The 15,423-nt window shown below is 30.4% G+C and overlaps 2 protein-coding genes across 3 annotated transcripts; both read right to left on the reverse strand.

Annotated features, from left to right (window-relative positions):
- Positions 1 to 865: 865 nt before the first annotated feature.
- Positions 866 to 8,807, reverse strand: LOC107446368 (sulfotransferase 1B1-like). 2 transcript variants are annotated; one of them, XM_043055996.2, is made up of 2 exons: positions 7,748 to 8,807; positions 866 to 1,985 (listed from the first exon to the last, which is right to left on the reverse strand). In XM_043055996.2, the coding sequence occupies exon 2, from the start codon at positions 1,975 to 1,977 to the stop codon at positions 1,072 to 1,074; it is 906 nt and encodes a 301-aa protein (XP_042911930.1). In that variant the 5' UTR covers positions 1,978 to 1,985; positions 7,748 to 8,807; the 3' UTR covers positions 866 to 1,071. The 2 variants fall into 2 exon arrangements, with proteins under 2 accessions (XP_042911930.1, XP_042911929.1); XM_043055995.2 differs by having other exon boundaries at positions 7,898 to 8,799.
- A 2,390-nt stretch (positions 8,808 to 11,197) lies between these two features.
- On the reverse strand, positions 11,198 to 12,184 carry LOC139425013 (sulfotransferase 1B1-like). Its single transcript, XM_071177725.1, has one exon. The coding sequence runs from the start codon at positions 12,149 to 12,151 to the stop codon at positions 11,249 to 11,251; it is 903 nt and encodes a 300-aa protein (XP_071033826.1). The 5' UTR covers positions 12,152 to 12,184; the 3' UTR covers positions 11,198 to 11,248.
- Positions 12,185 to 15,423: the final 3,239 nt, after the last annotated feature.

The raw sequence follows: 15,423 nt of genomic DNA on the forward strand, positions 1-15,423 counted from the left end.
GGGTTAAAAAAGTCGGTTTTCATGAAAGTAAGGTTTAAAGGTGACAGGACTTACAAGGATGCTAGAAGTAGACTAAAATAATTAAAGTTATCATGAAGTAAATTTTGTTGGTTTGTTTTAATCACACAATGCTTCCGATTATCATATACATTCAAGCACTCAAATGCACAGAATTGTTTCTCAAATTGTTATTATTCGTTTGATACTATTCAGAAGGAGCTTTTTTGAGTAATATAATTTTACATTAATAGTTGGAAAAGGACACAAAATTTAAAAAAAACTAATTGAAGTTCTCTGATGTATGTGAACGCCCTAACGAATACTCCTTATAATACACTATATAAATTTTAGGTGTTGTTTGAATGAGAAAAAAAGAAAAAAAAAGGTTTTAAAGTAAACACGAAGCTCGTGTTAAAAAATAATTATGAAAATTATCAAAAATAACTTCATTTATTTAAATGATAGATTGTATTTATTGTATCGTATAGATTGTTTGGAAAGATTAAATGTATGTTCCTTTTCGCTACGAACCTTTAAATTAAGTGCTATTAGATGACTTTAAAACCTCCTTTGTTTTGATTCGATTTATTGACTTCAGTAATAATTCGCCAGAGTTTGAAAATGGTGCTGTTTATTCTCACTTAAATAATAATTTGTGTCCTCCCTAGCTAGCAAGTGTTATGACTTTCTTTCTTATTTTTTTCTTTCAAGGATTTAAAAATATATATTCATGGCCATGGTCAAAACTGAGCATTTTGTTGCGTTGAATTATGTTTAAAAAAGGAAAAGAATCATTAAATTTTCAAATTCAACAAAACTTTTCAGAAACTAGATAATAATATTTATCAATTAAAGAATCTTTCCATTCTTTGCAAACTATTTATTCGATACACTTTGTAGTCACAATATGCAAAAATGTTATAAATTCCATCACTTATTCTCAAAACAGTGCTTCCAATTTACAAATAATACCTCTAGTTTTATCAATATTAAATGAAATCCAACATTATGACACAAAAATCGCGAAAAAATGTAAAGTACATTATTTTCTAAAAACAATTGATTTTAAATTTAGTGGTTATACCATTCTGCTAGTATTGCCGTTCCTTTCATTACTTCTTCAGCAACAGATTTGAGTTGATCAAGCTGTTCTTTTGTCAAGGTGTTCTTTCCATCCCCAATGATGCCTTTCCTGAAGAAATTCATGTCCTTTTTAGGAACGTCTTTCTTGGAAAGTAAATCTTCTTTCGGATCTTTGGGGACAGTAAATTTCAAATTTTTCTTCATGTAATCAAAACTGGTTTTTTCAATTATTTTATTCAAAATGGACTCATCATTGATTAACGCATCGTGATGTTCTTCACCCAAAAACTTAGCGATACGTAATATTTCTTCCTTCCTGTGAATTTGCAACTGCTCATACGAAACAAGCAAAATGTTCCCATCTTCCATGTGTTCCAAATAGGACAAAATGTGCTCGAAATATCGCCCGTACGAGATGGTGCCAGTCACGAAATTGTTGAAATGTTCGTCAAAATCAAGCTTTTCGTTCAAACTTTTCATCATGTGGTAAAAAGATACCAGCGCATCATCGGGTTTCCGATAAACATAAATTATTTTAGTCTTTGGATTTTTCTTGACAGCGCTGTATGGCAAGTGGTGCTTGTAAATGCGAGGTTTTGTAGTCATTGCTTCGACGGCAGAGACGCCGGACATTTCGAGGAATGGAACGACTTTCTCCAGCATGTCATTGAAAGACGGAAAGCTTTCCGATCTGGTCATTATTTGCAGGACGATGTACTGCATCCACGTCGTGCCTGTCTTGGGATAAGTGGCTATGATGATATCGTCATCCGCTGGCATGAAATCAAAAATACCTTCTATGATCTCTTTTTTAAAATGCATGGCAAATGGAACGCCTCTGACCATAAAAATGTCAGTTCTTTCAAAAGATTCCTCGGTTGGTTCGACAGCCATTGTGAATTCTAAAAGGAAAAGAACAAATGTGATAAGTTTTTTTTTTAATGGATAAAAAAGATGTGTGAACAAAAAAAAACTAATGAAATCTGTGAAAAAACTATTAGCAGTGGAAAAAAATTAAAAAGAAGTGCTTTGTTTCGACTCATGATATGCATCCGAAATGGAAAAAATGCTGTTGATAGTTAGCTCTAAAAAAATCGAAGGGTGAGTTGGTAGTTATTTCGTGTATAAAAAAATAAATTTAATGCTTTAATTTTTTTTTTACAAGAAATCTTATTAAAATAGAGTTAACGAATAAAATAGAATCTTTTTTAAATCACAGCTCACTCACACTCATTCCCATTTTCATAGAGAATTTTAGGTTTTCTGTATACATTATTACTGTAGCCGATTTCATTTCTTGAATTAATTTTTAGTCATACACTCTCCTTAAATCTATATTTTAGTGCTATCATGTATCATTCCAAATCATTTTTGAAATTAAGGTAACGAGTGGTAAAATAGTTTACTAACTAATAATTAAGGATGAGTGATAAAAATTAGTGTAAAAATGCTTTTACAAAATAAACGGAGAATAAAATACAATATACAGCGTACTCTTACAATGTAAAAATACGATAACTAACATTCCTTTCAGGAAAAATTTACATTATAATACATATATATCCATTCAATGAAAACCATTTTAATGAAAATGTGAAAAAGAAAGAACTGCAGCATTGATTAAACAAATGTTTGTTCATCATTATTTCTATCATATTTGGCGCCTTTTTTTACAATTTCTTTCTTTCTTTAAATAAACTTTAATTAAATAAAGAAATATAAATTTAAAGAATTGGAATTTAACAAAAAAGTTAGATAAAATTGATAAAAAATTAATATTTAAAAAAAGAAAAAAAAAGAAATAGGTATTATTATAATTATACAAAATTTAGATTGTGGAAGGTTATTGAAATTAGTTTTAGGTTTCTATTTCAGTCTTTTCCTACTTCTAAAACTGTTACATCTATTTTGCTAGTTGTCAAGATAAATTATTTAAAATTGAAAGTTGTTAAAAAATTATTTAAAGTTATAAAAAAATTATTTGAAATATTTTTAAATTATTATTTAAAAAAAAGAAAAGAAATAGGTATTGTTATAATTATACAAAATTTAGAGTGTTGAAAGTTTTTGAAATTCGTTTTAAGATTCTATTTCAGTCTTTTCCCACTTCTAAAACTGTTACATCTATTTTGTTAGTTGTTATGATAGAAAAAACTTTCGATAATAATTGACAATTATTCTTATCACATAAAATAGAGAAAGATTTACAAAAGAGAGAAAACTATGGAACTTCTCTTGAATTTCAAATCGTATTCACGAACAAGAAATTTTATTCTAATAGAAATTAGAGTGTAAGCATCATATTTTTCTTCTGAGTCTTATTTGAAAATAGTTTAAAAGAAGAAGAAAAAAAACATTGCTTTTAACATTGATGTTTGGAATTTCCTATTCTTGACAAGTTTATTAATTTTCCTCTAAGAAATTAAATTCCTTTTTAACCCCTAATTAGCGTTATTAAGTAAATTTTAAGAAATTTTACGCTGCTGGACTAAAAATCGATCCAAACATTTGCATAAAACTTTGTTTTCCTTTGATAAGAACAATAAGATTTTTTCAGGGAGGTTTAAATTTCGAAAAGAAACATTGAAATTAGTGTCTGAGGTATATTTTTGTTCTTTAAAATGAAACTTAATGATTATCTAATATGAATAATCAGAAATGAAACATAATCAGATAATAATAGGTAATTGGTAATAATTGCCATTTTAATGTACAATGAGTGGCCTCTTTATTCTAACCACTTGACTTCATCCCATACCTCGTTTGGTCATTTCTTATCTTAAAATAGAGTTTTAATTCTTGGCATAGATTCTATGTTTAGAAACAGAAAAATTCATATACCGTAATTTTTCAGTAATTACAGTAAAATCACTCTAATTAAATAATTACTAGTGGACTGCGCCCGCTGCTTGATAACACTCGCCAATCCCCGAAAATTGCTTCGCAAACCAAGCTCGCTACTAACTTAGTTACATTGCAAATGCACAAGATTCTAAGAATTCAAAACAATCATTCAAATCCATAAAACAACTTTTTTTTTAAAAAAAATTACATCTTTTTAGTAAATACTAAGTCATTAAAATAAATTTGAATTCAAATAAATGACGTGTAATTCGTTAAACCTATTAGAAATGTGCTATAGTATAAAATCTTAAGATAAAATTTCTAAAACTGATATCTCTTTTAAAAAGTTAAAATTTTGTCTGTAATTAATCTTAAATAAATTTGTAATATATAAATTCGTTAAAAAATGCGCTTTCAACAAAATACTAAAATAGAGATCTATCGACAAAGACTACTCACTACTGCCTAGCTTAATAGTATGAGATTGCTGCAGCTGATAGTGTGATAGCTGGCATTTGGTGAGAATGCTCTCTCTGGTTATTTCAGTTTCAGTTTTTAAGGGCGCTATATGTTGAGCCACCTTAGCTAGATTTGGCATGTGACATTTTTAACGACTATCATTGGTCGATTTCCTAGCGTTGCCATTCGGAGAGTTGTAATGAGGCTTTTTTTTGCGCCGTGTAAGAGAAATATATATAGAGATTGTTGTAAAAATTAGGGTACAATATTTTATGGGTTAAAATGATTTTACAGTTAAAGATATTTCTCGGATCATGCGCCCAAAGTGCTGATACTTTAAACCATAATTTAATCCTGAATTATTTTTTACAGTATATATGCATTATATGTACGATACAGATTATCAACTATATCGTACAAACTTAGTATTTTTCATTAAAAATTACATTAGATTAGAATTTCGAAACAAATTTGCGCAAATGGAAAATGACCTTTCATTACGTCAAATTCCAACTCTGCAAATGCATTTCTATGAATCACAGAAAAGTTCACGTGATATTTTTTACTTCCGATTTAACAGTAAATAATTCACTAAGTGTAAAATTTAAAATTTTGTATTTCTACACTTTTTAAACATTTTTATACATCTTTTTAACTACACGTTTCTAAGTCATAGCTTTTGCGAACAAAACAAAATGAAAATAGCGGCGACGTTAGCCCTTGAGTTTTTCAATATAGAGAGAAATCGCCCTAAATAAGTGATGTGATTTTGTTTAAAATTAGCAAGATGTTATCAGAGATTTTATGAGAGGTAAATAATAGTATATATCAAAACACAAAGGCGTTGTTTTTGAAATTTTGATTTATTTGCCAAACATATATATAAATCATTGAGTACTGAAACTCCAGCTCTCAATACAAAATTTTTCACCGAAAGAAAAAGCAGGATAAAAACAATATTTGACCAGTCCATAATACTTTTATAATTACAACGTCTGAACAAGCCGGCTTTAGAGCGACTTGTATGGTATTTTTTGAGTACAAGTTTACCACAAACACTTAATAATTCTCAAAATAATTATCAAATGTTATTTTTTTATTCCATTGTTCTCTCATTACATCTTTCTGCACACCTTAGTAATTTCAAATATATAAATCTCATAGTTTCTGTTCAATAAAATAAAATATAACATTAAGCTAAACACTACAAACAGCGGCGGTGGCACTTACGAATTTTTGGTATACGGAGATAATTACTTGACTAAATGAAAAAAATAAATATACAGCAGTATTTGTCATGCGTTAATCAAAGGATTAAATGTATTTTGAAATTTAAAAAATTCAATTTTTAAACATAAGTTTATTTATTATTATATTATGTCAAAAATATTTTTTTCCATTTGTCCATGTTGAGTAAATAAGTAAGTTCATTTTGAGGAAAGATTTAGGACAGAGAGCCATAGAAAGCTTCATTGATAAGGAAGGCTTTTACTGAGAAGGAGCAAAAAAGCACTTCTTTAAGTCGATTGATATAAATTTTAGAAGCTTATGCTCCACTCTTATTGAAATTTTTAAAATTTAGAGTGAAACGACCTATATTTAAACAAAGATATTTTTTAACGAATTTTGCAAATTTTTCCAAAAATTCAATCTCTAGTTTAAGTTCTCTGCATTAGTTATTGAAAAATCAGGTCCACCATGCTTTCTCTAAGAGATCTCCGAAAGCCAGTACTCAATAGCCTAATTTTAAAAAAAACGTTGACATTACCATGTTTCTTCGACTCCCTTCCTTATGAAGAGGGTCCCGCACTCTCAAATTTGTGACCCTGGGCTATTGAAATACGATACTCTCATTCATGCATAGATGCCAGGACCGTATACTTCTAAATTAACTCCAATATCCAGTTAAATTTCTTTTTTAGGGTTCTGAAACCATGTTAGTGGTAAATGGACAAAAAACCATAAAGGTAAAAAATGTTCTTCACTGTAAAGTTTACGGTTAATAGGATGGACAAGCTGCTGCCTGTTATTTTACCATAATTTTTCGAACGAAAGTTTTAACAGTGTACGAGGAATCTCCCTTGCATTTATTTTTTTTTCTCCTAGTAATAGGATTAATATGATATCCAAACAATAAAGAAGCCAAAACAAAATCTAAAGCAAAAAGCAAAATCCAAAACCAAGACAATTTAAAATGAAATACTTAACTGAAATTTCAAGTCATTTATAGTTATTAAAAAATTGATAATAATAATTATGAAATAATATCATATGCGCATGTATTTTCTTTTAAATTTATTTTTTAATTTTTTAACCAAAATTTCATTTATAGATTTCCTTTACTTCTATCTTAAAAATATAATGCAAAAGTGTTTTTTTTTATTTTTGCAAAAGCTTTGTGTTTTTTCTAACGAAATGTTTTTGCCAAAATCTAAGCAGACGCCTAAAGTATTTTAAACTAAGAAAGAGAATAAGATATTTTACACTGTATAAATGATTTTAGGTCATTTATTATTTTTCTAAGAGCAAGATAATTTACTTAAAAATACGACAGCAATTATATATCATAATAGGATTCACTATGCATTTGCTAATGTGAAGCATTCTAAATTCATTTAGAAATTTTCTAACATGGAAAAGAAAATGCAACATTATATATATATATATATATAATACTTATTTTTATGTATAGATGGCAGCAGAAGCTACAATTAGTTAAGCTTTTCAAATGATAGATCTGATGTATCTATTGCGCATGAGCGACCATATCTGGTCGACTTTATATTTAAATAGCGAGACATAGCATTTGAATAGCGCGACTTTAATTACCATTTTCCTAATTTTTAAAAGCGTTTCACATTTCAGATTAAGTTACTTATAAATTATTTGACTAAGACATCGTGAAAAATTTAGTTTTTACAAAAATATTCCCCAAAATTGTTTATAAGCATTTCTAGAATTCCATTATAATAAAAAATTATTATTTTTTTAGCATATTTTTTATAGTCATAATCGCGTGAATTTGAATAATACGTTTTTTAAAAAAAGATAATTATTCACCTGTAATATTTATTTTTAAAAAAAATATTAAGTATCTAAAATGGTTTTAAGAATAAAATTCCTGGTGTTTTCCAATTATTGACGGAAATAAGCTTTTTAAAAAACATTTTTTTTTGCCCGTTCTCTTATTCAGTGTAACAAGGCAAACAATTTTCTATGTGAAATTGAAGCTTATACAGTTTATGATAACAAACTTTTGAAATGAATCATATTTGATAGTAATTTTAAAAAGAAAAATTATACTTTTAAATACTATGATATATAGTATGAATATATGTATATACACTCGTATATGACATACCTGAGCAAGTAAGTCTGCGTGCAGATAGTTTTAATTAGTTGAAAACTGTCTTAAAACTGACAAAACACGGTCAAAAATACGTATTATTCAAGTCGCGATTCTAAAAGAAGATAAATAAAAACTTAACTAGAGTGTAAATTGTGTACTTACATTTATGAATTAGACTAGTGTGAATTATCTCTGAAAAGTGAAAATAGAATTGTTTTTGAAGTTAGACGGTATTATGCTTTAAAATCAGATAAAAACGCAAATCGTTTCTGATAAATAATTTTCACTGCAATCGGTGATATCAGCTATCAGATCAAACTGGTAAACTCAAAAGAAAAGACCACACACACAAAAAAAATGATAACGAAGTTGCCTTTTGAATTGCATAATCAATTTCATCTTGACTTCCATCCTGTCGTGCATTCTTTATTATTATCAGATAAAAATATCCGATGATATAATTTCAGGGTCAAAATGAATCGCCTACAAAAGTACATTTCCGTTTGATTTGAAAACTGTCAGACTAGTAATTTCAAAGAACAAGGTTCGAGTAAGAAGAAGTCACAAGTTAGAAATCACAGTCAGACGGCGAGTCAGAAATCTTAAGTTCGAAAAACCACTGAAAGAGGGAGTTAGAACATTTAAAAATAATTTAAAGACAAAATTTACATATTATTAATTTTAAGTGCATTACGTTTTCTACCCTCATTATGCAAATGTTATTTTTTGATTGATTGATAAATATGCTTGTATATATATATGACAAATCGAGATTAGATTTGGTGAGATTTTCATGACTGTAAGGAGTGAATTTAAGTTACCTCATGTTATGGAGAATAGAATACTCTCGAGGATTGTTTTCTTTTATAATGTTATGCGATGTCTAAGTTCAGTCATTATTTTTCTTGCTTAATGAAAATTCTTGTAAGTTCAGCGAGGACTTTTTCATTATGCTTGCTTAGCATTTTCCACTACGCACTGAACTCTGCCAGCAATCAAAGTCCCGCAGTGGACTGATCGTAAAGACACGGTTCCCAGCAGATCACCGAAGTCAGGCATGTCTGGCTACGGTCAGTGAGCGGGTGGGTGACCACTTCGATCAGTCTGCGTAAGGACCGAGGGAATGCGGTATTGGTCCTCGTTAAACTGTTCTACCGACGAGTGCTCGACTTCGCGTGCAGGTCGTTGGGCTACCGAAGTGGGGGTGCCATCCCCTCTGCAGAGGATCAAAATTGTGATAGCATGTCTTCGGATCATCCTCAGGAATGTTTCCCAGACTGTCGCCAATAGCCCATTGTGCAGCTCTAGTGCGACGTAAATGAACTACAGCAACTGTCAACAATTAAATATTCAAAGCAATCACATTCTCGCTTATAAAATCTTTTTCGTTGAAAATTAAGTCCAAAAATGTATTTGTAAATAATTACATAAACTGACAACGTAAACTAGGGATGTACTGGTTGCCCGGCTATTGAATTTTTATACCATGTACTTGAACGTGGTTATCTATTCTCATCAGTTGTTGCCGATTAGTCGAACCCAACATATATGTGCCGAGTAATACTCATTTATTGAACAGATAATTCCAATTAACTGAAGTGGTTAGATAATACTTGATTAAAAACTTCATTTGCTCCAAAAATATGCTAATTAGAAATAACATTGAAAATAACTGACCATGTTTCGAGCTCACAAAAACAGGCGGCTACTATCAAGACGTGTCAGACGTGACTGAGATCAAACAAAAGTGATTTGAAATATAAAATTGAAAAATGCCAATGAAAAATAAAGGTAAGAAACAAAACTAGCACAGCAGCCGAGAGAGAAAAACTGTATTTCTTTCAGCTACTGCGGTTTGTCTATTTTTGCTTCTAACCATTATTTTTCTAAGTGTATGCATGGATTGGAAATGAAATCAGCTGAATAATGGTTTTCAAAAATGAAATGTTCATATATTGCTAATGAATGTATAACAACCTACCTGTGTTCAATATTCTTGACTCACTAATATATTTTCTGCAAATAAAAACTGTTGTAGGTAAACATCTTACATTTTAACCGTTTTTTCCCAGGACTTTTCAACCCTTCTTCTTAAAAAAAGTATTTAAAATAGCTAAAAATGCTAATATTTTTCCTAAATTCCAACCAAACAATTTCAAAATGTCCATCCATTTCCAGTATTTACAATCTTACAGAGAGAGATAAAAATGTCGGTTTTTATGAACGTAAGGTTTAAAGGTGTCAGGACTTGTAAGGATGCCAGAAGTAGACTAAAACAATAAAAGTTGTCATAAAATAAAATGTTTTGCTTGTTTTAATCATATAATGCCTCTGATTATCACAATCATTTCGGCACTCAAACGCACAGAATTGTTTCTCAAATTGTTATTATTCGTTTACAATGTCTTGCGTTGTTGTTGTTGTTGTTAATTTACGTCGCACTAGAGCTGCACAATGGGCTATTGGTGACGGTCTGGGAAACATCCCGGAGGATGATCCGAAGACATGCCATCACAATTTTGATCCTCTGCGGAGGGGATGGCACCCCCGCTTCGGTAGCCCGACGACCTGCGCGCGAAGTCGAGCACTTTACGGTAGCACAGTTTAACGAGGACCAATACCGCACACCCTCGGTCCCTACGCAGACTGATCCAAGTGGTCACCCATCCGCACACTGATCGCAGCGGGACCAATGTCTTGCGTATCATAATTTTACATTAATAGTTGGTAAAGGATACAAAATTTAAAAAAAACTAATTGACATTCTCTGATGTATGTGAACGCCCTAACGAATACTCCTTATAATATACTATATTCAGTTTATCTGATGTTTGAATCAGAAGAAAAAAAGGTTTTAAAGTACATGAAGCTCTTGTTAAAAAGGAATTATTAAAATTATCAAAAACAATTTCATTTATTTAAATGACAGATTGAAATGTATGTTCCTTTTCGCTAGAAATTAAGTGCTATTAGACAATTTTAAATTTTATTTAGTTTTGATTTGCCATATTGACTCCTGTAATAATTCACCAGAGCTTATAAACGGCGTTGTTTATACTCACTTAAATAATAATTTGTGTTCTCCCTATCGGGAAAATGTTCTGACTCACTTTCCTATTTTTTTTCATACAAGAATTTAAATATATATATATTGATAGCGGTCATGGTCATAGCTGAGCACATTGTTGTGTTGAATTATGCGAACTAGATGAAATGTATCCTTAAATCTTCAAATTGAACAAAACTTTTCAGAAACTAGACAACAATATTTTTTAAATAAAGAAGTTTTCCATTCTTGGAAAACTATTTATTCAATACATATTTATACCACTTTGTAGTCACAATATGCAAAAATGTTTTAAATTCCGTCACTTATTCTCAAAACAGTGCAATTTACAAATAATATCTCTAGTTTTATCAATATTAAATGCAATCCAACATTATGACACAACATCGTGTACATTATTTTTTAAAAACAATTTATTTTAAATTTAGTGGTTATACATTTTAAATTTAGTGGTTATACCATTCTGCTAGTATTGCAGTTCCTTGCATTACTTCTTCAGCAACAGATTTGAGTTGATCAAGCTGTTCTTTTGTCAAAAGGTTCTTTCCATCCCCAATGATGCCTTTCCTGAAGAAATTTACATCCTTTTTAGGAATGTCTTTCTTGGAAAATAAATCTTCTTTCGGATCTTTGGGCACAGAAAATTTCAAATTTTTCTTCATGTAATCAAAACTAGTTTTTTCAATTATTTTATTCAAAATGGACTCATTTGCGTGATTGATTAACGCATCGTGATGTTCTTCACCCAAAAACTTAGCGATACGTAGTATTTCTTCTTTCCTGTGAATTTGCAACTCCTCGTACGAAACAAACAAAATGTTCCCGTCTTCCTTGTGTTCCAAATAGGACAAAATGTGTTCGAAATATCTCCCGTACGAGATGGTGCCCTTCACGAAACTATTGAAATGTTCGTCAAAATCAAGCTTTTCGTTCATAATTTTCCTCATGTGGTAAAAAGATGCCAGCGTATCATCGGGTTTACGATAAACATAAATTATTTTAGTCCTTGGATTTTTCTTGACAGCGTTGTATGGCAAGTGGTGCTTGTAAACGCGAGGTTTTGTAGTCATTGCTTCGACGGCAGACACACCGGACTGTTCCAGGAATGGGATGACTTTCTCCAGCATGTCATTGAAAGACGGAAAGCTTTCCGATCTGGTCAATATTTGCAGGACGATGTACTGCATCCACGTCGTGCCTGTCTTGGGATAAGTGGCTATGATGATGTCATCATCCTCTGGCATGAAATCCATAATACCTTCTACGATCTCTTTTTTGAAATGTCTGGCAAATGGAAAGCCTCTGAGCATAAAAATGTCTGTTCCTTCCTCGGTTGGTTCGACAGCCATTATGAATTCTAAAAGGAAAAGAACAAATGTGATAAGTGTTTTTTTTTAAATAGATAAACAAGAAGAGTGAGTTGTGTTTCTTAGAGAGATAAATATCAATATATTGGGAGTACAAATCAGTTCGGTCCGTTATTTTTGCGGCAAAAAATGCATTTATTTCAAAACAAAATGAATGAACAGATTAATCAATGTATTGTCCATCGCTGGCTACTACTTTTTTCCACCTCTGAGGCAAATTTTCGAATTCCGTGCAGAAAAAATGTCTCGTCTTTTGAGGCGATCCAAGTTAGGAGCCAATTCTCGATTTCCGCGAAGTAAGTGAGCCGATGACCTGCCAACTCATGCTGCATCAGTCGGAACAACCAATAATCAGAAGGAGCATTGTCCGGCGAATACGGCGGGTGCGGTAAAATACCCCTCTTAAGCGTTTCTAAATAATTTTTTGCGATTTTTGCGACTTGAGGTCGACCATTATCATGCAGAAGAATAACTTTATCATGCCTTTGCTCGTATTCCGGCCGTTTTTCTCGTAATGCACGGCTCAAACAAATCAATTGTAGCCGATACCGTCCTCTCGTAATGGAATCGTCAGGTTGTAGCAGCTCATAGTATACCATTCACCATTCACATAGTGACACCATTCCTCATTCACCATTCACATAGTGACACCATTCACTGATCTTGAAATGTCGAAACCATTCCCTACATGATTTATCAGCTGGAGAATTGTCACCACAAACTTCTGCAAACATTCGATGCCCTTCAGCTGTACTTTTTCTTCCAAATAAAGCAGAAAAATAAAATCTCCCGCAAATGCTGCTTAGTTACCTCAAAATTTGACCTATTCAACAGAGTGAAAAACGGTTTTTAATGAAACTCAAAGCGATATAAACTGAATATTATTGACATATGTCTAACCTCTCTGAAACCACCGAAACCAGCTGTCACTATGAAACATTCATAACAGCCAGAGCCATCTTTTAAAAACGGACCGAACTAATTTGTACTCCCAATAATATCTGTAAACTATTGATATTTCTTTTTAATTATGAAAAGAATTCATGTGTGAACAAAAAATCTTGTGAAAACTATTAAAAGAAATATCAGCGTTGAAAGAATTAAAAGAAGTGCTTTGTTTTGACTCATGATACGCATCCAAAATGTAAAAAATGCTGTTGATAGTTAGCTCTAAAACAATCGAAGGGTGAGTTGATACAGTTATTTTGCGTATAAAAAATAAATTGGATTCTATAATTTTTTTTAAAAAGAAACCTAATTAAAATAGAGTTAGAGAGTCATTTTTTTTAAAATCACAGCGCACTCACACTCATTCCCATTTTCGTAGAGAATTTCAGGTTTTCTGTATACATTATTACTGTAGCCGATCTTGTTTTGTGAATTACTTTTTAGCAATGCACTCTCTCCTTAATTCGACATTTCAGTGCTATTACGTATCATGCCAAAATATTTTTTGAAATTAAGGTAACAAGTGGTAAAATAGCTTCAGAACTAATAATTAAGGATGAATGATAAAAATTCGCGTTAAAAACGAAATAAACGGAGAATACAGTATACAATATATAGCGTACTCTTACAACGTGAAAATACGATAACTAATATTGCTTTCAGAGATAAAGAAAAATTTAGGGTTGCATAGCAAGAAAGAATGAGCAATAAACTTTTTTTTCTTCATGAAACTATTCATGGACTGATTTCCCTGCCCTTTTTACTTAAATAGAAGAAAAATTTGTTTCAAAAAGGGGAAATTTGCATAAAATTTAAAACTTCATTATATATATATATTTGTAGTCACAATANATAAAAAAATCGAGTTATAGTAATATTCGAGTTATCTTACTTCGAGTTATAGCGAAATGACTATATATATATATATATATATAAAGTTTTTGAATGTAGAAAATTATTAAAATTCGTTTTAAGTTTCTATTTTAGTCTTTTCCCACTTCAAAAACTGTTGCATCTATTTTGTTAGTTGTTATGATAAAAAAGTACTTACGACAATGTTTGACAATTATTCTTATCACATAAAATAGAGAAAGATTTATAATAGAGAGAAAACTATAGAACGTCACTTTTCTCTTGAATTCCAAATCGTATTCACGAGCAAAAGTTTTATTCTAACGAAATTAGAGTATAAGCTTTATATTTTTCTTCTAAGTCTTATTTGAAAATAGTTTAGAATAAGAAGAAAATAAGAAGAAAAAACATTGCTTTCAACATTGATGTTTGGAATTCTCTATTCTTGACAAGTTTATTAATTTTCTTCTAAGAAACTAAATTTTTTTAACCCCTAATTAACGTTGTTAACTATTTTTTAGGAAATTTTACTCTGCTAGATAAAAAATAGATCCAAACATTTGCATAAAACTTTGTTTTTCATTGATAAGAACAATAAGATTTTTTGAGGGAAGTTTAAATTTCAAAAAGAAATGTTGAAATTAGTGCATAAGGTATATTTTTGTTCTTTAAATTAAAACTTGACGATTATCTAATGTGAATAAACAGAAAAGAAACATAATCGGATAATAAAAAATATTTGGTAATAATTGCCATTTTGATGTGCAATGAGTGGCTATTTCATTCTAAACACTTGACCTCACCCATATCTCGTTTGGTCATTTTTTATCTTAAAATAGAGTTTTAATTCTTGGCATGGATTACGATACAAAAAAATTCATATACCGTAATTTTTCAGTATTTATTACAGTAAAATCACTCCAATTAAATAATTATTGTTGTAAAAATTAGGGTACAATATTTTATGGGTTAAAATGGATTTTACAGTTAAAGATATTTCTCGGATGACGCTCCCAAAGTGCTGATACTTTAAACCGTAGTTTAATTGGGTATAATATGAAAAAAACACAACTACTTCCACTGCGAAAATTTTACTAGGAATAACATTTACCTTTTACTTTAATTAATAAGCTGAGTTCTAAATATGTTTACTAAATTCATAAACTTAGATAAAACAACAAAATAAATTATTTAAAAAGGAACTAGACTAATACAATTCCAACCTGCCGAGTAGCGACTTATAACAACACACTTCATTTAATGTTTACTTGTTGCTAGAAATCAGGTTCGCAGAAAATGCTGTTTACTAGTTAAAATTAGTAGGAATAACACAACCTGTGACGTAGGCTATAGTATACCCAATTCTGAATATTTTTCAGTATATTTGCAGTATATATAAAATACAGATTATCAACTACGTACAAATTTAGCAATTTTTTTTATAAAAAATTACA

The sequence above is a fragment of the Parasteatoda tepidariorum genome, chromosome 2 (assembly GCF_043381705.1).
Source record: "Parasteatoda tepidariorum isolate YZ-2023 chromosome 2, CAS_Ptep_4.0, whole genome shotgun sequence".
In the NCBI taxonomy this organism is placed as follows: domain Eukaryota; kingdom Metazoa; phylum Arthropoda; class Arachnida; order Araneae; family Theridiidae; genus Parasteatoda; species Parasteatoda tepidariorum.